This window comes from Phoxinus phoxinus, assembly GCF_949152265.1.
Source record: "Phoxinus phoxinus genome assembly, chromosome: 3".
Taxonomy (NCBI): domain Eukaryota; kingdom Metazoa; phylum Chordata; class Actinopteri; order Cypriniformes; family Leuciscidae; genus Phoxinus; species Phoxinus phoxinus.
Genome location: NC_136878.1, coordinates 1,189,259 through 1,212,981, shown reverse-complemented (window position 1 = coordinate 1,212,981; position 23,723 = coordinate 1,189,259). Strand labels below are relative to the sequence as shown.

The following is a 23,723-nucleotide window of genomic DNA, read 5'->3' as shown; positions in this document are numbered from 1 at the left end:
GCTCTTCTCACCATCAAATGACCAGCAGGCTTGCATGCAAGTGTTCAAATCCACTTGCTTAGTTTTTGTTTAGTCTGCATTTCTCATTATCAAAAGGCAGATGCATAAATACACTTACTTTGTTTTTGTTTACTCCATGTAGTTCTGAGAGCTGAGGTGCATATTTTGATTTTCTCAGACACATCAAGGTGAGTTCTCTCTCTCTCTCTCTCTCTCTCTCTCTCTCTCTCACACATACACACACACACACACACACACACACACACACACACACACACACACACACTTTATTATGCTATTATACTCCATATAACTCCATGTAAAAGCCAGAAACTAAGCTTTTTTTTGCACAGGCCTATCTAAAGGGTTAATGGTGCCACCTGGTTATCAACAGTAAAAATTTAAATTTTTACCTCTTCCCAACAGGGAAAACCACCAACAATCAAAAATGCATGATTATATGGTGTCATGGCTTTGCAATCAAAAAATGTGGTTATAATGGAAGTCAATGGGGCAAAAACAGCCACGAACAGTAAATGAGGGAGAAAAAGTTAAAATCTGATGCTGCACAAAAACTAACAATGCATCAAAACCAATGTTGTTTCTAATCTTTGACATGTCCAAGACTGTGATAAAAGGTAAAAAAAAATCCAGTCCACAATCACATTTTATATTGAAAATAAGTAATTTTGTGTTTTTTCCCCTCCCAAATCAGTGTCATAATTTATGAATTTGGCAATTAAAGAGTTAAAATCTTGATTTTTTTAAAAAACATTTAGTAGTTTTGAACAGGACTGATGTTGATTAATAGATTTATGCAAAAAAAATGGCAAAAAAATATTTATCCGATCAATTTTTACAGCAGTTTAAAGTAGTGGCTGTTTTCAGCCACGAACATAACGAAAGGATGGGAATTTGCCCAGAGTGTACTGTTAAGTTTTTGAAAATTTTCAAAGCATTTTCCTAAAATATGTGTAAAAATAAGCTTTGTCACCAAAAATCATTCCATTTGCTGAAACACGGAAAAAGTGATGGCCAAAATAAGACTCAAAAATACCCCATAGTGGCTGAAAACAGCCCCAACAGCACATAAGGGTTAAATCCGGATCATCAATGAAACTCACTCTCGAGGCTCAGGTTGGCAGTGTGTTGTGCTTTAATTTCATTCACACAAACGCCGCAGACTCCATAAGCGACAGCGTTAGCAGCTCATACAAACCCTGTCCAACATAAAGAGAGGAGAGACAGAAGCATTGCATTGTGGGAGATTTCATCAGGGCGAATACAAGCAGACACGTTTGAGAAGGATCTTCTGCATTCCCGTCCCGATCATGTGTATTGCTCAAATTCGCGAAACTCCATGTAGTCCGTAAAGCTTTCATTGCATTGGCTGTACATGTGACATAATATATACATACAAAGTTCATGTACACAGATTCAAGTGTGCAAAACTCCTTGGTTTGTGATCTGCAAAGTCAGACCGAATCATGATCGAGGTCCAAGAGTCAGAAGCCAGGAATAGTCCTATTAAAGTTCTGTCATCATTTCCTCGTCCTCATGATGCCTCAGACCTGAAGAACGCCTGCAACTAAAGGGCCAAACTTAACTTTCAGATCTCATTTGCATACACGTGTTATTCGTCTATCATAGTGCACTATTTGTATGAACTATGTATGATTTTTTTTTTTTTTTTTGAAGCATGATCATAAAAATAATCAAACTGAGACCAGGGAGTGGATTCACAAAACGTTAAGAGGAATGTTGTATATTTTAAGATTCTAAAGTCAAAATTTAAGAAGCATTTGAATTCCTCTTAAAAAAAATCTTTAAATAACTTCTTAAAGTTCACTTGTAATATCAAGCATTACAATATAAACTAACCCTACATATGATGCATATCACTATTATATATTACTAGCAATGTGTGCTCAAGTGTTCTGAAGTGACTCCATTATATAATGTAAACACAGATTGGTCATGCATAATGACGTGACTTTTAATAAATTCGAAATTCAGTATTTAAAATTATTTGATTTTGATTAAAGAAACAACCCGACGCCGTCCACGCTGAAGATCGATGAAGAAACCGATGCTCAATGGAAACAGATTACTGAATACACTGAGGAAAGACTTTAAAAAACCGCTGGCAGGAAAATAGAAAACGCGCTAGTAGGTAAAGAGTTAAAAAAAAAAAATTTAAGCTGGCGGGGAAAAGAGTGAAGAAGATTTTGGTGAATCCGGTCCCTGAACTCTCATCAAGCAAGTTGCGACAGAAATATCTGCGAGCTTATTATGAAAACTTTTTTTTTTAATGCAATTATTAAAATAAACACGCGTTTCATACGTTAGTGCGCCTTTGAGGTGTTTTTCTGTGTGTTGATCAGAGTCTTTGGCAAGTCCGATAAACACCAAAGTCAAAAAATTACGATGTTCTTAAGAAAATATCTGAGCGTTTCACATTCACACTCGTACAAACGTCTCAGAGAAATTTCTCAGACTTCTTTCTTAAAAGTCAGAAAAGAGATCCGCACGAATATTGGCCAAAGAGCTCACAGGATTTTGTCCAGAGGCCACAATTAAAGTGAAAAAGAGCAAAAAATTACATCAATGGTCTATATAATTATACATACTGTACATATCACAATAATCCTCTATTCAAAACGTTGAATTTTTTAAAAATATAATATATATATATATGGACTAAAATCAGAGTTCCACTGATGAAGGGATGAACCCGGAAACGGGAAGCCTCTGGACAGTAAATCCTGAGTATCTGGCCTATATTCCTGAGCGGGTCTTTCTTCAGATTTGTTTAGCTCCTTCTGGATCTACAAGAAGTTAAGTGACTTCTAATTATTAAGTTGCAAGACGTTATTACTCATCAGTGTGGGACTAATGTTTGGCGCTACGCCTTTCCATCCCCTTGATCAACTTATTTTTTTACGAATATTTTGGTGAATCCAGTCCCTGGATTGTGATCCACAGAAGAAAGTCCCGTCGTTCTTTAGATGTGCACTCTGGTCAGACAGAAGCACATGAGGGTGAGTAGATGATGAGCTCCCGATCCCTTCAGCGCTGGCTTTGAGCCGGTTCTCCAGTTCTCCGTGTGATCCGGCTGGGATCCGGCTCAGTTGGAGCTGGCGGTGATGGGGTTCTCCGTGTGATCCGGCTGGGATGCGGCTCAGTTGGAGCTGGCGGTGATGGGGTTCTCCAGTTCTCCGTGTGATCCGGCTGGGATGCGGCTCAGTTGGAGCTGGCGGTGATGGGGTTCTCCAGTTCTCCGTGTGATCCGGCTGGGATGCGGCTCAGTTGGAGCTGGCGGTGATGGGGTTCTCCAGTTCTCCGTGTGATCCGGCTGGGATGCGGCTCAGTTGGAGCTGGCGGTGATGGGGTTCTCCAGTTCTCCGTGTGATCCGGCTGGGATGCGGCTCAGTTGGAGCTGGCGGTGATGGGGTTCTCCGTGTGATCCGGCTGGGATGCGGCTCAGTTGGAGCTGGCAGTGATGGGGTTCTCCGTGTGATCCGGCTGGGATGCGGCTCAGTTGGAGCTGGCGGTGATGGGGTTCTCCGTGTGATCCGGCTGGGATGCGGCTCAGTTGGAGCTGGCGGTGATGGGGTTCTCCGTGTGATCCGGCTGGGATGCGGCTCAGTTGGAGCTGGCGGTGATGGGGTTCTCCGTGTGATCCGGCTGGGATCCGGCTCAGTTGGAGCTGGCGGTGATGGGGTTCTCCGTGTGATCCGGCTGGGATGCGGCTCAGTTGGAGCTGGCGGTGATGGGGTTCTCCGTGTGATCCGGCTGGGATGCGGCTCAGTTGGAGCTGGCGGTGATGGGGTTCTCCGTGTGATCCGGCTGGGATGCGGCTCAGTTGGAGCTGGCGGTGATGGGGTTCTCCGTGTGATCCGGCTGGGATGCGGCTCTGGCGGTGATGGGGTTCTCCGTGTGTTCCGGCTGGGATCCGGCTCAGTTGGAGCTGGCGGTGATGGGGTTCTCCGTGTGATCCGGCTGGGATGCGGCTCAGTTGGAGCTGGCGGTGATGGGGTTCTCCGTGTGATCCGGCTGGGATGCGGCTCTGGCGGTGATGGGGTTCTCCGTGTGTTCCGGCTGGGATCCGGCTCAGTTGGAGCTGGCGGTGATGGGGTTCTCCGTGTGATCCGGCTGGGATCCGGCTCAGTTGGAGCTGGCGGTGATGGGGTTCTCCGTGTGATCCGGCTGGGATCCGGCTCAGTTGGAGCTGGCGGTGATGGGGTTCTCCAGCTCCAGGTCTGCCGGAGGGAGCGCGGGAGGAACGGATGAGGGCCGGAGGTGCCCGACACACGCCTGACACACGCGGTTCGGCTCGCGGAGCTGTTGACTCGCTAGCGCCACCTTCTGGTCACAGCAGCTCGTGCAGAACACATTCCCACAGTTCCTGCAGCGAAGAGAGTGAGAGAGAGAGTGAGGAATAACACTTCTAATGTTCATAAAGTACTTCAGCTTCACATATACACTACCAGTCAAAAGTTTGTTTTTAAAAGAAGTTTCTTCTGCTCACCAATGCTGCATTTATTTGATTAAAAATACAGTAAAAACTGTAATATTGTGAAATATTATTACAATTTAAAATAACTCTTTTCTATTTTAATATCTTAAAATTTAATTTATTCCTGTGATCAAAGCTGAATTTTCAGCATCATTACTCCAGTCTGGAAAACAGTTGTGGACTGGTAGTGTAGTACTTCATACGAAATGGACTTGACTTTGGGTCACTGGTGTGTGTATTTGCAGTAGATCTCTAGTGTGAGAACAGGCGTGAGCTGCAGTGGAGGGCGATGTGAATGAGTGTGTGTGAGAAGGGAAAGATGGATGGACAGACAGAAGAAGAGAAGTCTCACCAGGCCTCATCAACCGGCTCTCTGCCACTGAGAGAGAGAGAGAGAGAGAGAGAGACCGATCAGACGACACTCAAACTCACACACACTGCAACAACACAACACTTCTTATGCACTTTGGCTGTTTGTTTACTCAACAACTGCGTTTTGGGGCCTGAAATTGGGCAAATTTTTGAAAATGATCCCGTTATTGTCCCAAAACTACAAAAAAACGCGTATTTAAGAAAGCGGTGATGCGCATGTGTACTACATGTTTACAAAGTGCCACCGCCACCGCCACCGCCATCTACTGGCCTAGCAGGAGAATACAGCGTTTAGTGGTTTTGACAGCGTTTCGACAGTGTGAAAAATCCGAAGGTTTTACGTTTTAAGTACACGGTTGTCGTGTAAACGAACCCTCAGATTCATTCAGTGCGCCGCTGCGCTCATCAAGTCAAATAGAACCTCATATTAAATATATACAAATTAATATACATATTTAAAGTCCCCCTGTAGTCAATCATTTTATCCATTAAAAATCATCTTTGATCACGAAAATTACATATTTAAAATGCCTTAAACTACATTAAAAGCTGGATTTACACCACAGGGGGACTTTAAATGAATAAACCAGAATTAATTTTGTGGTTCATGAACTGTTTTTCAATCAAAACAAAAGTTGAGGGGCTTTTTTGCATTTGAATTTAGATTATAACACTTTATAACGGTCTCATTTGTTAAGATTAGTAAAGGCATTAGTTAACATGAGCATTGAGCAGTATATTGTACATCATTTATGAACCTTTGTTAATGTTCATGTTAGTGCATATTAATATTAACAGACACAAGCGTTGATTCTGATGATGCATTAGTAAAATCATTGACATTCAGATTAATAAACTGCAGAACTATTATTCATTCTTAGTTCATGTTAACTAATGAGACTAATGTTACTGATTAATTTTAATACATGAACGTTTTTAATAAAGAAATAAATAGTAAATTCAGTATAAAGTTTGGCAAGACCCTTAACAGACGTTACCCAGGGTTCAGTGCGGTGTGAAGGAATATTCCTGATAAACTCGATCCGTAATGTTGATCAGCACAGAGTAATTTTGACTCCTCCCTTGTTTTGTTTTAAACGCACACAGTGAAGCACGTACAGTAGAAGTGAATGAGCAAGGAAGGATTTAAAAGCAGAAATGTGAAGTTTAGTTCAGAACCAAAAACAGCTTTTATTGAAACCAAGCTCAGAAAACCATTTTGTCACATTATTGCGTCATAGTGCGGCGAAAGAAGGTCGACGCCCACTTCTACATCATCACCTCTTTAGCCCCGCCCACTTCTACATCATCACCTCTTTAGCCCCGCCCACTTCTACATCACCTACATGGATTTATTTCCAATTTTTGTTGTCATTTTACTCATCTAGCATCTTAATTTAACAATGTTTAGATATTTGGTCTGGAAACGAGATAAAAACACTAAGTAAGAGAAGCATGTTTTGCTGTGTGTGTGTGTGTGTGTGTGTGTGTGTGTGTGTGTGGCGCTGTACGAGTGAGTGTGTGTGTGTGGCGCTGTACGAGTGAGTGTGTGTGTGTGGCGCTGTACTAGTGAGCGAGTGAGTGAGTGTGTGTGTGTGTGGCACTGTACTAGTGAGTGAGTGTGTGTGTGTGTGTGTGTGTGTGTGTGTGGCTGTACTAGTGAGAGAGTGAGTGTGTGTGTGTGTGTGTGTGTGTGTGTGGCTGTACTAGTGAGTGAGTGAGTGTGTGTGTGTGTGTGTGGCTGTACTAGTGAGTGTGTGTGTGGCTGTACTAGTGAGTGAGTGAGTGAGTGTGTGTGTGTGTGTGTGTGTGTGTGTGTGGGGCTGTACTAGTGAGTGTGTGTGTGTGTGTGTGTGTGGCTGTACTAGTGAGTGAGTGAGTGAGTGTGTGTGTGTGTGTGTGTGTGTGTGTGTGTGGCTGTACTAGTGAGTGAGTGAGTGTGTGTGTGTGTGTGTGTGTGGCTGTACTAGTGAGTGTGTGTGTGTGTGTGTGTGTGTGTGGCTGTACTAGTGAGTGTGTGTGTGTGTGTGTGTGTGTGTGGCTGTACTAGTGAGTGAGTGTGTGTGTGTGTGTGTGTGTGTGTGTGTGGCTGTACTAGTGAGTGTGTGTGTGTGTGTGGCTGTACTAGTGAGTGAGTGTGTGTGTGTGTGTGTGTGTGTGGCTGTACTAGTGAGTGAGTGTGTGTGTGTGTGTGTGTGTGTGTGTGTGTGTGTGGCTGTACTAGTGAGTGTGTGTGTGTGTGTGTGGCTGTACTAGTGAGTGTGTGTGTGTGTGTGGGTGTGGCTATACTAGTGAGTGTGTGTGTGTGTGGCTGTACTAGTGAGTGTGTGTGTGTGTGTGTGTGTGTGGCTGTACTAGTGAGAGAGTGAGTGAGTGAGTGTGTGTGTGTGGCTGTACTAGTGAGCGAGTGAGTGTGTGTGTGTGTGTGTGTGTGGCTGTACTAGTGAGTGAGTGTGTGTGTGTGTGTGTGTGTGTGTGGCTGTACTAGTGAGTGTGTGTGTGTGTGTGTGTGTGTGTGGCTGTACTAGTGAGTGAGTGTGTGTGTGTGTGTGTGTGTGTGTGGCTGTACTAGTGAGTGTGTGTGTGTGTGTGGCTGTACTAGTGAGTGAGTGTGTGTGTGTGTGTGTGTGTGTGGCTGTACTAGTGAGTGAGTGTGTGTGTGTGTGTGTGTGTGTGTGTGTGTGTGTGGCTGTACTAGTGAGTGTGTGTGTGTGTGTGTGGCTGTACTAGTGAGTGTGTGTGTGTGTGTGGGTGTGGCTATACTAGTGAGTGTGTGTGTGTGTGGCTGTACTAGTGAGTGTGTGTGTGTGTGTGTGTGTGTGGCTGTACTAGTGAGAGAGTGAGTGAGTGAGTGTGTGTGTGTGGCTGTACTAGTGAGCGAGTGAGTGTGTGTGTGTGTGTGTGTGTGGCTGTACTAGTGAGTGAGTGTGTGTGTGTGTGTGTGTGTGTGTGGGGCTGTACTTGTGAGTGTGTGTGGCTGTACTAGTGAGTGTGTGTGTGTGTGTGTGTGTGTGTGGCTGTACTAGTGAGTGAGTGTGTGTGTGTGGGGCTGTACTTGTGAGTGTGTGTGTGGCTGTACTAGTGAGTGAGTGAGAGTGTGTGTGTGTGTGTGTGTGTGGCTGTACTTGTGAGTGAGTGAGTGAGCGTGTGTGTGTGTGTGTGTGTGTGTGTGTGGCTGTACTAGTGAGTGAGTGAGTGTGTGTGTGTGTGTGTGTGTGTGTGTGGCTGTACTAGTGAGTGAGTGAGTGTGTGTGTGTGTGTGTGTGTGTGTGTGGCTGTACTAGTGAGTGAGTGTGTGTGGCTGTACTAGTGAGTGAGTGTGTGTGTGTGTGTGTGTGGCTGTACTAGTGAGTGAGTGAGTGTGTGTGTGTGGCTGTACTAGTGAGTGAGAGTGTGTGTGTGTGTGTGTGGCTGTACTTGTGAGTGTGTGTGTGTGTGTGGCTGTACTAGTGAGTGAGTGAGTGAGTGTGTGTGTGTGTGTGTGTGGCTGTACTAGTGAATGAGTGTGTGTGTGTGTGTGTGGCTATACTAGTGAGTGTGTGTGTGTGTGTGTGTGTGTGTGTGGCTGTACTAGTGAGTGAGTGAGTGTGTGTGTGTGTGTGTGTGTGTGTGTGTGTGTGGCTGTACTAGTGAGTGAGTGAGTGAGTGTGTGTGTGTGTGTGTGTGTGTGTGTGTGCGGCTGTACTAGTGAGTGAGTGAGTGAGTGTGTGTGTGTGTGTGTGTGTGTGTGTGTGTGTGTGTGGCTGTACTAGTGAGTGAGTGTGTGTGTGTGGCTGTACTAGTGAGTGAGTGAGAGTGTGTGTGTGTGTGGCTGTACTAGTGAGTGAGTGTGTGTGTGTGTGTGTGGCTGTACTAGTGAGTGAGTGTGTGTGTGTGTGTGTGGCTGTACTAGTGAGTGAGTGTGTGTGTGTGGCTGTACTAGTGAGTGTGTGTGTGTGTGTGTGTGTGTGTGTGTGTGTGTGTGTGTGTGGCTGTACTAGTGAGTGAGTGTGTGGCTGTACTAGTGAGTGTGTGTGTGTGTGTGTGTGTGTGTGTGTGTGTGTGGCTGTACTAGTGAGTGAGTGAGTGTGTGTGTGTGTGTGGCTGTACTAGTGAGTGAGTGAGTGTGTGTGTGTGTGGCTGTACTAGTGAGTGTGTGTGTGTGTGTGTGTGTGTGGCTGTACTAGTGAGTGAGTGAGTGTGTGTGTGTGTGTGTGTGGCTGTACTAGTGAGCGAGTGAGTGTGTGTGTGTGTGTGTGTGGCTGTACTAGTGAGTGAGTGTGTGTGTGTGTGTGTGTGTGTGTGTGTGTGTGTGTGTGGCTGTACTAGTGAGTGAGTGTGTGTGTGTGTGTGTGGCTGTACTAGTGAGTGAGTGTGTGTGAGTGTGTGTGTGTGTGTGTGTGTGTGTGTGTGTGTGTGTGTACTAGTGAGTGTGTTGCTGCGCATTAATGGCCGTGTGATATTCCTGTAGTTGGCGAGTGTATCGGTCTCACCTGCAGTGATGCTTCCTCGCCAGCCAGAACGTCCTCTCGCAACCATAGCAACGGGACGCCGGGTGATCCGAGTACCACTGCGACACCTGGACACACAGATCCAGACAACACACACCAGTTACTTACAAACGAATGCAATACATTATTGTGTTACTCCCTTAAAAGGTAAATAATTGCGTTACTTTTTAAGAAAAGTAATGTGCTTTAGGTGTACGTTACTTTAGCGTCACTTTTTTAAAATTCTTTGGCTTGTTTTTTTATAACAAAAAAGTAATATTTTTGGGCAAATGTAAAGACCCTTTCACACCAAAAGTGAAATAATAATCCTCGGGATGAAGGAATGCAGATTCACGTGTTCAGCTGATCAAGCAAACCTCCAGCTGCTGATGTTCTGGAGAACGGAAGAGTATGGAGGATGATAAATTGCGAGGGGATTTTTGATATCTCGAACGGTTTGGCCGTGGCGAGGAAACAAATTTATGGCGAATATTGGAAACAGGAAGTGTGTTATAACATCCTCATACATTAACTGATCTTGATGAAACTTCAGCAGTGTGTTCGCTGTAAGAGGCCGATCACATGGATGTGACTATTGTGAGTCAAAGTTATAGCGCCACCAACTGGCAGCAGGAAGTGTGTCACTTTCAAAATGCTTTGAATTCACCCTCTTATTTTTACCCGATTTGCTTCAAACTTCATCTGTATAATGTAAACACACGGCAGATGTAGACCTGTGAAAGAATTATTGATATCTTTAATACTGTCGCCATGGCAACGCTTTAAACTTTTATATTCTTTTTGGATGCATTTGAGGCTCTTAACATGCTTCAAATTGCATGAAACTCAACATGCATATCAGATTTATTGTCTAATAGACATGAGTGAAGTTTCAGAAACGGGCGTGGTAAGGGGCTCAGTAGCGCCACCTTTAGTCAAAAATGGGGTATTAGTTTTACCTACAGTAACCAAACTCGGTATCTATATTTATCTCCCCGAGCCGGACAACTTTCTAATTTACAGTCATTAGCTCCGACCAACAGGAAGTCAGATATTTTGGTTTGAATGTGGACTTTTTGGAGCATTTTCCCTCTGCGTCTCTGTGTGTGTGTGTGAGTGTGTGTGTGTGTGTGTGTGTGTGTGTGAGGAGGGGGGCTAGTTTAGTTTAACCCTTTCTCTGCTGTGTGCAAAATCTCTGGCACTTTTGAGGGCCTTAACGTGCTCGAAAACCCTTGAAATTTTGCACAGGTCAGAACCCGCGGCCATTAGGGCCAGGCTGAAGCTGGTACCCGGGCGTGGCAGGGGGGCTCGACAGCGCCCCCTGGAATGGGATTCGAACACTTGTCCGTATATCAAACACGCTTGCATGAATTAATATGAAACTCGGTACACATATAGATTTAATCGGGCCGAACAACTTTCCCTGGGTCAAGTTTTACGCCAGCCCAACAGGAAGTCGGCTATTACGGGTTGATTGGAGAACGCTTGCTCTCGCATTTGAAACACTTCTCCTAGAGAATTCATCCGATGACCACGAAACTCGGTCAGCATGAAGTCAAGACATGGAAGATGATAAATTGCCAGGGGATTTTTGATATCTCGAACGGTTTGGCCGTGGCGAGGAAGCAAATTTATGATTAAAAAAGGATGCATAAAGTGTGTTATAACTTATAACTTATAAGTTTTACCTACAGTTACAAAACTCAGCGTGTATATTGATCTTATCAAGCCGAACAACTTTCTAATTTACAGTCATTAGCTCCGACCAACAGAAAGTCAGATATTGTGGTTTGAATGTGGATTGTGTCTCTCTCTGTCTCTCTGCCATTCTGTGTGTGTGTGTGTGTGTGTGTGTGTGTGTGTGTGTGTGTGTGTGTGTGTGTGTGTGTGTGTGTGTGTGTGTGTGTGTGTGTGTGTGTGTGTGTGTGTGTGTGTGTGTGTGTGTGTGTGTGTGTGTGTGTGTGTGTGAGATATTTTGGTTGGGTGACAGTTGTAGGTTACAGTTTGACAAGAGTTTATAGTTTAACAAAAGCACAATGTTGTGCTTTATTGCGAGTGTACACAAATATAGAGAAACACTTTGAATGATGTCCTGTGTGAACAAAATGACGGAGTATGTTTTTATGTCTCCATTCGATCGAGCCACACACACACACACCACACACACACACACACACACACAGCATTCCAATCTTGACATCGCAGCATGTTCATTATAGCCTTAATAAAATTTAATAATAAAATAGTCAACCTAACATAAAAAAATTACACTGCTCTGTTTAAATAGTCAGTTGTACAGTTCGTACCGTTCACAGTAAGCACCGCTCCACTGTGATGTTTCCAAGCATATATATATATATATATATATATATATATATATATATATATATATATATATATAATTAAAGCTGCAAGCAGCGATGGAGGACCCAAGCCGGTGGCACCGCCACCCTGGTGCCTTTAGTTGCACTTTAGTTGCACTAAAGGCACCGGGTGGCTGTGCCACCGGCTTGGGCCCGCAATCGCTGCTTGCAGCTTTAATTATATATATATATATATATATTTATTTATTTATTGGAGGTTTGCATAGTATTCTGATTCTGCATTTCACTGATTTTATTCATTTTGAGGAATATTGAATATTATTGTGTGTAAGTGAGATGAGTAAATGCTCACTCATATTTAGTCTAGAACTACAATAGCCATCATGTTCACACACACACACACACCTCTGCACTTATGATTCGTCTCAACATGAGGATAGGAGAGCTGTCACTCAATAAATGTGAAAAAGTAACTTGGATATTTTGTTGTAAATTTTAAAGTAATGCATTACTTTACTAGTAACTTGATAAAGTAATCTGATCACGTAACTCAAGTTGTAATGAGTTCCACACACACTGCGACACACATTACCCATCAGCAACACGTGTACCGGGTCCGGGCCGACACTGCCGTCTGGGTAATGCCCTGACATACTCAATACTCTCGGGTAAGAAGACGTGTGAGAGACTGTTGCAGTGATTATACTATTGAAGGGCTCATCGATGCTAAATCCACTTTTATACGGTGTTTATAAATGTGTCTTTGCAGTGTGTGGACATAACCACCATACAACGAAAATATCCATTCACTCCTTTTTTTATCCTCAAAGTCTACACAAAAGATACAGAGTGAGAAAAGCATAGTTTGGCGTGTCCGTTCTCTCCCAGTCCGCTCACCTCTGCTTCCCGGTGTGCGATCGGTTCCCAGCTGGACTCGGACAGCAGATCAGTGGCGCCACAGCGCTGCAGCTCCAGGTGATTCTCCCCGTCCGGAAGAGGCGTCTGTGGCCCACAGAGAAGTGTTACGCCAACTATTACAACTTTAATGACCGACAGTGTTGTGCAATCTGGACACTTATTACTTCATTATGAACAATGTGTCACTTATTATTGAAAACTGGTAACACATCGATGCTTGGGCTGTAAATCAACAAGTAAACAACACAAATCAGCCCCAGTTGTGTCCTGATTACATCGTAACGTGGCATGATTTTATACTGGCCGAGGCCTGATGTCATCGTGTCGTGCTTGATTCCGTTGTAACGTGGCCTGATTTTGTTGTGTCGTGGCCTGATTTTGTTGTGTCGTGGCCTGATTTTGTTGTGTCGTGGCCTGATTTTGTTGTGTTGTGGCCTGATTTTGTTGTGTCGTGGCCTGATTTTGTTGTGTCGTGGCCTGATTTTGTTGTGTCGTGGCCTGATTTTATTGTAACGTGGCCTGATTTTGTTGTGTCGTGGCCTGATTTTGTTGTGTCGTGGCCTGATTTTGTTGTGTCGTGGCCTGATTTTGTTGTGTCGTGGCCTGATTTTGTTGTGTTGTGGCCTGATTTTATTGTAACGTGGCCTGATTTTGTTGTGTCGTGGCCTGATTTTGTTGTGTTGTGGCCTGATTTTATTGTAACGTGGCCTGATTTTGTTGTGTCGTGGCCTGATTTTGTTGTGTTGTGGCCTGATTTTATTGTAACGTGGCCTGATTTTGTTGTGTCGTGGCCTGATTTTGTTGTGTCGTGGCTTGATTTTATTGTAACGTGGCCTGATTTTGTTGTGTCGTGGCCTGATTTTGTTGTGTTGTTGCTTGTTTTTATTGTAACGTGGCCTGATTTTGTTGTGTCGTGGCCTGATTTCGTTGTGTCGTGGCCTGATTTCGTTGTGTTGTTGCTTGATTTCGTTGTGTTGTTGCTTGATTTCATTGTAACGTGGCCTGATTTCGTTGTGTTGTTGCTTGATTTCATTGTAACGTGGCCTGATTTCATTGTGTTGTTGCTTGATTCCGTTGTAATGTGGCCTGATTTCATTGTGTTGTTGCTTGATTTCATTGTAACGTGGCCTGATTTCGTTGTGTTGTTGCTTGATTTCATTGTAACGTGGCCTGATTTTGTTGTGTCGTGGCTTGATTTCATTGTAACGTGGCCTGATTTCATTGTGTTGTTGCTTGATTTCATTGTAACGTGGCCTGATTTTGTTGTGTCGTGGCTTGATTTCATTGTAACGTGGCCTGATTTTGTTGTGTCGTGGCTTGATTTCATTGTAACGTGGCCTGATTTTGTTGTGTCGTGGCTTGATTTCATTGTAACGTGGCCTGATTTTGTTGTGTCGTGGCTTGATTTCATTGTAACGTGGCCTGATTTTGTTGTGTCGTGGCTTGATTTCATTGTAACGTGGCCTGATTTCGTTGTGTTGTTGCTTGATTTCATTGTAACGTGGCCTGATTTTGTTGTGTCGTGGCTTGATTTCATTGTAACGTGGCCTGATTTCATTGTGTTGTTGCTTGATTTCATTGTAACGTGGCCTGATTTCGTTGTGTTGTTGCTTGATTTCATTGTAACGTGGCCTGATTTCATTGTGTTGTTGCTTGATTCCGTTGTAACGTGGCCTGATTTTGTTGTGTCGTGGCTTGATTTCATTGTAACGTGGCCTGATTTCATTGTGTTGTTGCTTGATTTCATTGTAACGTGGCCTGATTTCATTGTGTTGTTGCTTGATTTCATTGTAACGTGGCCTGATTTCATTGTGTTGTTGCTTGATTTCATTGTAACGTGGCCTGATTTTGTTGTGTCGTGGCTTGATTTCATTGTAACGTGGCCTGATTTCATTGTGTTGTTGCTTGATTTCATTGTAACGTGGCCTGATTTTGTTGTGTCGTGGCTTGATTTCATTGTAACGTGGCCTGATTTCGTTGTGTTGTTGCTTGATTTCATTGTAACGTGGCCTGATTTTGTTGTGTCGTGGCTTGATTTCATTGTAACGTGGCCTGATTTCATTGTGTTGTTGCTTGATTTCATTGTAACGTGGCCTGATTTCGTTGTGTTGTTGCTTGATTTCATTGTAACGTGGCCTGATTTCATTGTGTTGTTGCTTGATTCCGTTGTAACGTGGCCTGATTTTGTTGTGTCGTGGCTTGATTTCATTGTAACGTGGCCTGATTTCATTGTGTTGTTGCTTGATTTCATTGTAACGTGGCTTGATTTCATTGTGTTGTTGCTTGATTTCATTGTAACGTGGCCTGATTTCGTTGTGTTGTGGCCTGATTTCATTGTAACGTGGCTTGATTTCATTGTGTCGTGGCTTGATTTCGTTGTGTTGTTGCTTGATTTCATTGTGTTGTTGCTTGATTTCATTGTGTTGTTGCTTGATTTCATTGTGTTGTTGCTTGATTTTGTTGTCGTGGCTTGATTTGGTTGTGTCGTGGCTTGATTTCATTGTGTTGTTGCTTGATTTCATTGTGTTGTTGCTTGATTTTGTTGTCGTGGCTTGATTTGGTTGTGTCGTGGCTTGATTTCATTGTGTTGTTGCTTGATTTCGTTGTAACGTGGCCTGATTTTGTTGTGTTGTGAACTTTATATTTCCTTTAAAAATTTCGCTGTGTTGTGCTCTACCAGGCCACTGTAGATTTACCATCACTAAAGCGTTTCAATATAACATAGGAATTGCATAGAGTCGCGTGTGTGTGTGTGTGTGTGTGTGTTCCTCACCAGCTTCCCGTTGACGTGCAGACGGCTCCAGAGCTCCTGCACCTGTTTCTTCAGCGTCTCCACCTGCAGCTGATGCCCCGCCTCCATCTCTCGCAGGCGCACCTGTACAGCGTCACTGTGAAGACTCAACCCGTCCTGATTGGCCGAAAGCGGATGAACGGGATGCTGGGAAGGTGAGCAGAGGCCGTTGAGGGTGTGGTTCGGACTGGAAGAACTCTCCATGGAAGATTGGCTGCTAGATTCTGAAGGATCATGGGTAGTTGTAAAGGGGGCGTGATTATTTAGATCTAACCCGTTTGATAGCAACTCACTGTTTTCGTTAGAGGAAAGAGGATGCTGGGAATTATGTGGGTGTTTTTCAGTGGAACGTTCCACAGCGTGATCTTTAATATCTTCTGGTGATCCAAACATTTGGTCCTCACTCTCAAAATTATCTGGAATATCGAAGGCAGGCGTGTTATTTACAACTCCCAGCTTCCTGTTATCCTCCTCTCTCACTTCCTGTTCCATTCGGCTGTCAGTCACAGAAAGCTCCGCCCCCTTTAATGCTTCAGAGTCGCTGGTGTTTAAGCCGAGTTTCGGATCGGGACGGCTCTTGTCCGGTTCTTTCGTCACGCTCCTCATCGCGCTCAGACGCTCCTGCCACTTCTCATTCCTGCTGGGGTCGCTGCTGCGGCGGGTCGGGGTCAAACCCTCACACGATGTGTGCAGGTCGTCGTACGACCGAGTCTTTGGTAACCTGCGGAGAACACACACCAGCTTAATGCTCTGCAGTTTGAGCTACAGGAACGTTCAAGTGGAGAAATCAGTGAAAAGTGGATAAAGGCTGAAAATCACGGATGCACCGATATCAACATTTTGGGCGATACCGATAATTCTTTATATTTGAAAGCCGATAACCGATATATCGGCCGATAAATCTAAATCCAAATTTTTATATAATAGAGCCTGATTACAAAAACTAAAGTCTCGCCAGTAAAACCCATGTCCCAAACACACAATTATGATGTTCTCATGATAATGTTATGAAGCCGATATGACAGATTTGCACTGAACTGTATTTTCCTTTTTTGAAGTGATTTCAATCATATTTCAAGTTATTCATAATCATCATGTTGAACAGTGCGCATCTGAAGAGTCTCAGCTGAAGGAAATAATACATTATTTATCGGCTTTAAGATATCAGACTAATGTTCTTATCGGGCCGATAACGCTAACATAAAAAATTAACATATATCGGCCGATACCGATGTGGTGGCGATATATCGTGCATCTCTACTGAAAAGTGTTCAGACAAGGAAACGCATAAGTCACCTGTCATTTACCTGCTCACAGGTGAGGCTGAGGGGGCGGAGTTTGGCACACATGACTCGTCAGAAGGCATGGAGGGGGCGGAGTTAGGCAGGTAGACGGCGCTCCATAGCATCAGATTCCTCACGTGACACACTGGGTGCAAAACCTGACGGAGAGATTCCTAGTGAGGCTGCGTTTATTTGATCAAATATACAGTAAAAATAGTGAAATATTATTCCAATGTAAATCATCAGTTCTCTATGTGAATATATAGTAAAGTGTAATTTATTCCTGTGATCAAAGCTGAATGTTCAGCATCATTACTCCAGTCTTCAGTGTCACATGATCCTCCAGAAATCAGTATAATATGATGATCTGATGCTCACGACACATTTATGATTATTATCAGTGTTGAAATAAGTTGTGCTGCTCGATATTTTAATATTTTTATGTTTTGTAATTTTTATTAGCTGTTTTTTAAACGTCTATATAAAATGTATTAATTTTTATTTCAGTTTAAGTAATTTTAGTACATCAATTTAAACCAAATGAGAAATAAAAATAAAATAAGTTTAAAATGTGAGGTTTATTATTTTACAAAACTTGTATTATAACTTTTAAATATTTTTTATATACTGTATATGTTTTAGTATTTATTTGTATTTAATATATATATATATATATATATATATATATATATATATATATATATATATATAATGTATATTTAATTATATTTATTTCATATTCTATTTTATAATTTATATATTTTATTATATATTATTATATATACCCAGGGCTTGTTAGAGTTAACTACACACTTCAGCTATTTGAAAAATAATAATAATATAATATATATATATTATTATTATTATTATTTTATTTTTATTTTTCAAATAGCTGAAGTGTGTAGTTAACTCTAACAAGCCCTGGGTTAGGGTTAGGGTTAGGGTTAGGAAACCCAGGCCAGCAGACGTACGGTCTCTGAGCGCGGTGAGTAGAGGATGTTGAGGAACGACGAGTTCTCCGGTCTCAGGAGAGTCCAGGCCGAGCACGTCTTCTCCTGAACACACTGATCCTCTCGCTCCTTCACACTGTTGCACAGGAACGTCCCGAACAGACACGAGTACGTGTGCTGCGCTAACTTCACCTAAAGGCACAAACACAGCCCTCGTTGTGATGCACACTCAGTATTTTTGTCTTGTTTCCAGTCCAAATATCAACAAATTATTAAAAAGATATTAAGTCTTGTTTTCTGGGGGAAAAATCTAATTTTACTTTTGCCTAAAACCAGTAAAATGATCTGCCAATGGGATCAGAAAAATAATCTTGTTTACATTTGAATTAACATTATTTTTCTGACCCCGTTGGCAGATCGCTTTGCTTGTTTTAAGCAAAAACTCAAACATTTTGATTTCTTTCCCCAGATAACAAGACATAATATCTTATAGCATTTTACTCATCTGGTTATATGCATCTTGATTTAAGAATTTGTTGATATTTGGACTGGAAACATGACAAAAATACTGAGTAAGAAACGCATTTTTGCAGTGTGTGTACAGGCATGCATGTTCAGCACTGGTCAGAGCAATGAGCGTGAGTACCAGGAAGGCCTCGTTGAACTGGAAGGAGCACGGGAACTGTCTCTGGAGCTGATGAACGCAGTCGAGCCACTGCAGGAACACAGGACAGCGCTCGTTCACATCGTACGCGTTCTCACCGTGACCACAGCGCTCGGCAAACTTGTGACCGTAGTCCAACCACTCGCTCTCCACCAGCACCTGGAAACCCTGCGCAGACAAAGACACACTCTGATAAAGCAAATGATTAAACTTGGTGCAATAGACATTTTTAATCTACTAGGCTTAGGGATGCACGATATTATCTGCCACCACATCGGTATCGGCCGATATATGTTCATTTTTAATGTTATCGGCCCGATAAGAACATTAGTCTGATATATTAAAGCCGATAAATAATGTATTATTTCCTTCAGCTGAGACTCTTCAGATGCGCACTGTTCAACATGATGATTATGAATAACTTGAAATATGATTGAAATCACTTCAAAAAAAGGAAAATACAGTTCAGTGCAAATCTGTCATATCGGCTTCATAACATTATCATGAGAACATCATAATTGTGTGTTTGGGACATGGGTTTTACTGGCGAGACTTTAGTTTTTGTAATCAGGCTCTCAAAAATTAGATAAAAATTTGGATTTAGATTTATCGGCCGATATATCGGTTATTGGCTTTCAAATAAAAATTATTATCGGATATCGGTATCGACCAAAAAATGTTATATCAGTGCATCCCGCTACAACCCTATGATTACATAAGTATTGAGATTGACATTTACATTTATACAATTGTCAGACCGTTTTATCCACATTGCACCCCACGGTGTTGCACAAGGCTCTTTCTCAGTGATATTACCCAGTTTTGAAAAATTAAACCCTAAAAAACTATTCCTCACTTTATTGTGTCCATAAAAGAAGAGAGAGCTGATATATTAAACTGCATTTATATTGCAAAACATGCTTTTCTCACTCAGTATTTTTGTCTTGTTTCCAGTCCAAATATGTAAAAATTCTTAAATCAAGATGTATTTACTAGATGAGTAAAATGCCATCAGATATTTTCTGGGGAAATAAATCAAAATTAAGTGAGTTGATGCTTAAAAAAAGCTAAATTATCTGCTAATGGAGATAAGAAAAAATAATATTGTTTCTGTTTGAATTAACATTATTTTTCATTATTAACCCCATTGGCAGATAATTTAGCTTTTTTAAAGCAAAAACTCACTTAATTTTAATTTATTTCCCCAAAAAGACACAGGGCCCTATCGAAACGCAAGTAACTCTGTGGGCGGATCCCGGCGCTGTTGCTATTATACCGGCGGGATAAACGACTCTTGCGCCGACGCAAATCTAAAATGTGTTGGTCTGAAGTCGCTTCATTACTCATAGCTGTGGTTTGGGCGTAACGTGAAATAATCCAATCAGAGCGTCCTCTCACATTCCCTTTAAGAGCCGGCGCGCTTGTTCCGGCGGATCGCTATTATAACGGCGGATCGCTATTATAACGGCGGATTGCTATTATAACGACGGATCGCTATTATAACGGCGGATTGCTATTATAACGGCGGATCGCTATTATAACGGCGGCTCGCTATTATAACGGCGGATTGCTATTATAACGGCGGATCGCTATTATAACGACGGATCGCTATTATAACGGCGGATTGCTATTATAACGGCGGATCGCTATTATAACGACGGATCGCTATTATAACGGCGGATTGCTATTATAACGGCGGATCGCTATTATAACGGCGGCTCGCTATTATAACGGCGGATTGCTATTATAACGGCGGATTGCTATTATAACGGCGGATCGCTATTATAACGGCGGATTGCTATTATAACGACGGATCGCTATTATAACGGCGGATTGCTATTATAACGGCGGATCGCTATTATAACGGCGGCTCGCTATTATAACGGCGGATTGCTATTATAACGGCGGATTGCTATTATAACGGTGGATCGCTATTATAACGGCGGATCGCTATTATAACGGCGGATTGCTATTATAACGACGGATCGCTATTATAACGGCGGATTGCTATTATAACGGCGGATCGCTATTATAACGGCGGCTCGCTATTATAACGGCGGATTGCTATTATAACGGTGGATTGCTATTATAACGGCGGATCGCTATTATAACGGCGGATCGCTATTATAACGGCGGATCGCTATTATAACGACGGATCGCTATTATAACGGCGGATCGCTATTATAACGGCGGATCGCTATTATAACGACGGATCGCTATTATAACGGCGGATCGCTATTATAACGGCGGATCGCTATTATAACGGCGGATTGCTATTATAACGGCGGATCGCTATTATAACGGCGGATTGCTATTATAACGGCGGATCGCTATTATAACGACGGATCGCTATTATAACGGCGGATTGCTATTATAACGGCGGATCGCTATTATAACGGCGGATCGCTATTATAACGGCGGATCGCTATTATAACGGCGGATTGCTATTATAACGGCGGATTGCTATTATAACGGCGGATCGCTATTATAACGGCGGATTGCTATTATAACGGCGGATTGCTATTATAACGGCGGATCGCTATTATAACGGCGGATCGCTATTATATCGGCCGATTGCTATTATAACGGCGGATTGCTATTATAACGGCGGATTGCTATTATAACGGCGGATCGCTATTATAACGGCGGATCGCTATTATATCGGCCGATTGCTATTATAACGGCGGATTGCTATTATAACGGCGGATTGCTATTATAACGGCGGATCGCTATTATAACGGCGGATTGCTATTATAACGGCGGATTGCTATTATAACGGCGGATCGCTATTATAACGGCGGATCGCTATTATAACGGCGGATCGCTATTATAACGGCGGATCGCTATTATAACGGCGGATCGCTATTATAACGGCGGATCGCTATTATAACGGCGGATCGCTATTATAACGGCGGATCGCTATTATAACGGCGGATCGCTATTATAACGGCGGATCGCTATTATAACGGCGGATCGCTATTATAACGGCGGATCGCTATTATAACGGCGGATCGCTATTATAACGGCGGATCGCTATTATAACGGCGGATCGCTATTATAACGGCGGATCGCTATTATAACGGCAGATTGCTATTATAACGGCGGATTGCTATTATAACGGCGGATTGTTATTATAACGGCGGATCGCTATTATAACGGCGGATCGCTATTATAACGGCGGATCGCTATTATAACGGCGGATCGCTATTATAACGGCGGATCGCTATTATAACGGCGGATCGCTATTATAACGGCGGATCGCTATTATAACGGCGGATCGCTATTATAACGGCGGATCGCTATTATAACGGCGGATCGCTATTATAACGGCGGATCGCTATTATAACGGCGGATCGCTATTATAACGGCGGATCGCTATTATAACGGCGGATTGCTATTATAACGGCGGACCGCTATTATAACGGCGGATCGCTATTATAACGGCGGATCGCTATTATAACGGCGGATCGCTATTATAACGGCGGATCGCTATTATAACGGCGGATCGCTATTATAACGGCGGATCGCTATTATAACGGCGGATCGCTATTATAACGGCGGATTGCTATTATAACGGCGGATCGCTATTATAACGGCGGATTGCTATTATAACGGCGGATCGCTATTATAACGGAGGATTGCTATTATAACGGAGGATTGCTATTATAACGGCGGATCGCTATTATAATGGCGGATCGCTATTATAACGGCGGATCGCTATTATAACGGCGGATTTCTATTATAACGGCGGATTGCTATTATAACGGAGGATTGCTATTATAACGGCGGATCGCTATTATAATGGCGGATCGCTATTATAACGGCGGATCGCTATTATAACGGCGGATTTCTATTATAACGGCGGATCGCTATTATAACGGCGGATTGCTATTATAACGGCGGATTGCTATTATAACGGCGGATTGCTATTATAACGGCGGATCGCTATTATAACGGCGGATCGCTATTATAACGGCGGATCGCTATTATAACGGCGGATCGCTATTATAATGGCGGATCGCTATTATAACGGCGGATCGCTATTATAACGGCGGATTTCTATTATAACGGCGGGTTTGCCGGCACACGCCAGGAGCGGTTCACAGCCGAGGAGACCGGCGTTCTCGTCAGGGCCGTAAAACACAGAGAAGTGACATTGGGGATGATGGAGAAACGGGCTTCGGTTAAACAGGTGTATAATAATTTGGGTAAATGTGTAATCTAGATTTATGTATTTTTTCACATCTTCACGGACACAACAATGATTTCCCTCGTGTGTTAATATTTTTCCTTGTAATAATGTATGATTTGCAGAAATGAAAACTGCTGCGTCTGTTTAGATTAGAGAATCAAAGTGTGTGTGTTGTTCACACGCTACATAATGGCCAAGCACGCGCCCTTAAAATAGCATATGACTAACGCGCGGCGCCGCTGTCTTTAGACTGGGTTTCTCCTGGTCAGTGGCGGAGTTGTTTTCTGGAACTGCAGAATATCACCAGGGAATGTTTGCGCCGGAACACACTCCTCTTTTCACTGAACCCCCCCCCCGACCGCAAGTTCATTCCCTAATTTACCGCCGTGCGTCTGTGGAGGGAAGAGTCGCTGTGCGCGGGTGCAGAATAGGAATGAAACATGCGTCGTGTACAAAGTCAATTGCGCTGGGTGCAAGATACGCCTGTAGTATCTTATGGCATTTTACTCATCTACATGCATCTTGAATTTTTAGATATTTGGACTGGAAACGAGGCACAGATACTGAGTAAGAAAAGCATTTTCTGCAGGGAAACAGAAGAAAGCGTGCAGGAGACCTTGATGGTCCTGTAGAAGGGGTCGAGCAGGAGTTTGGACAGAGCCACGATCTGAGGCGTGCGGTCCCAGCCGTCGGAGCAGTGCACCAGCACAGGCCTGTGGTCCCGGTCCACCGCGTTCACCACCAGAAGACACGCTTTCAGCAGCAGAGACAGATGCTGGAGCCACTTAGTGCCCTCCAGCGCCGACAGCCAGCTGACACACACAGAGAGAGAGAGACACTCATCACATCCGATATGAGCCGGTATGATATTGGAATGAATTATGAAAACTTCGCCGTACCAAACAACTAACATAAAGCAAAGATCAAACTCTTTAAAGAGTTAGTTCAGCCAGAAATGTAAACTCTGTCAGTAATGACTCTCCTCATGTTGTTCCCGTCAGACTCTCCTTCATCTTCGGGACACAAATGAAGATATTAGTGATTAAATCTGAGAGTGTCTCACTCCTCCAGAGGCTTCTGTTGTAATTGAAACTTGCCGGCCCAGAAAGTTAGTAAAGACAATGTTTAAAATAGTCCGAGTGACTACAGCGGCTCAACCTGAAGTTTATCAAGCAACCAGAATACTTTTTGTGCGCAAAAATAACGACTTTATTGAACTCTTGGTGTTCTTCTGTGTGTTC

At 43.1% G+C, this 23,723-nt stretch overlaps 1 protein-coding gene across 4 annotated transcripts in view; it reads right to left on the bottom strand.

The window, feature by feature from the left end:
* Window positions 1–1,102: 1,102 nt before the first annotated feature.
* The window catches only part of LOC306995362 (phosphatidylinositol-3,5-bisphosphate 3-phosphatase MTMR3), a 38,677-nt gene continuing 16,056 nt past the window's right edge, over window positions 1,103–23,723 (bottom strand). Inside the window, exons 13-22 of one of the 4 annotated variants that reach the window (XM_079606919.1) lie at window positions 23,099–23,294; window positions 18,273–18,458; window positions 17,648–17,818; window positions 16,701–16,834; window positions 15,376–16,114; window positions 12,582–12,686; window positions 9,364–9,449; window positions 4,872–4,898; window positions 4,253–4,408; window positions 1,103–3,460 (exon numbers count right to left, since the gene is read on the bottom strand). In XM_079606919.1, the coding sequence (XP_079463045.1) occupies window positions 3,430–3,460; window positions 4,253–4,408; window positions 4,872–4,898; window positions 9,364–9,449; window positions 12,582–12,686; window positions 15,376–16,114; window positions 16,701–16,834; window positions 17,648–17,818; window positions 18,273–18,458; window positions 23,099–23,294 (1,831 nt within the window). In that variant the 3' untranslated portion in view covers window positions 1,103–3,429. Of the gene's footprint in view, window positions 3,461–3,934; window positions 4,409–4,871; window positions 4,899–9,363; window positions 9,450–12,581; window positions 12,687–15,375; window positions 16,115–16,700; window positions 16,835–17,647; window positions 17,819–18,272; window positions 18,459–23,098; window positions 23,295–23,723 lie in introns of those variants that run through there. The other 3 variants (XM_079606922.1, XM_079606920.1, XM_079606921.1) reach the window with 3 other exon arrangements.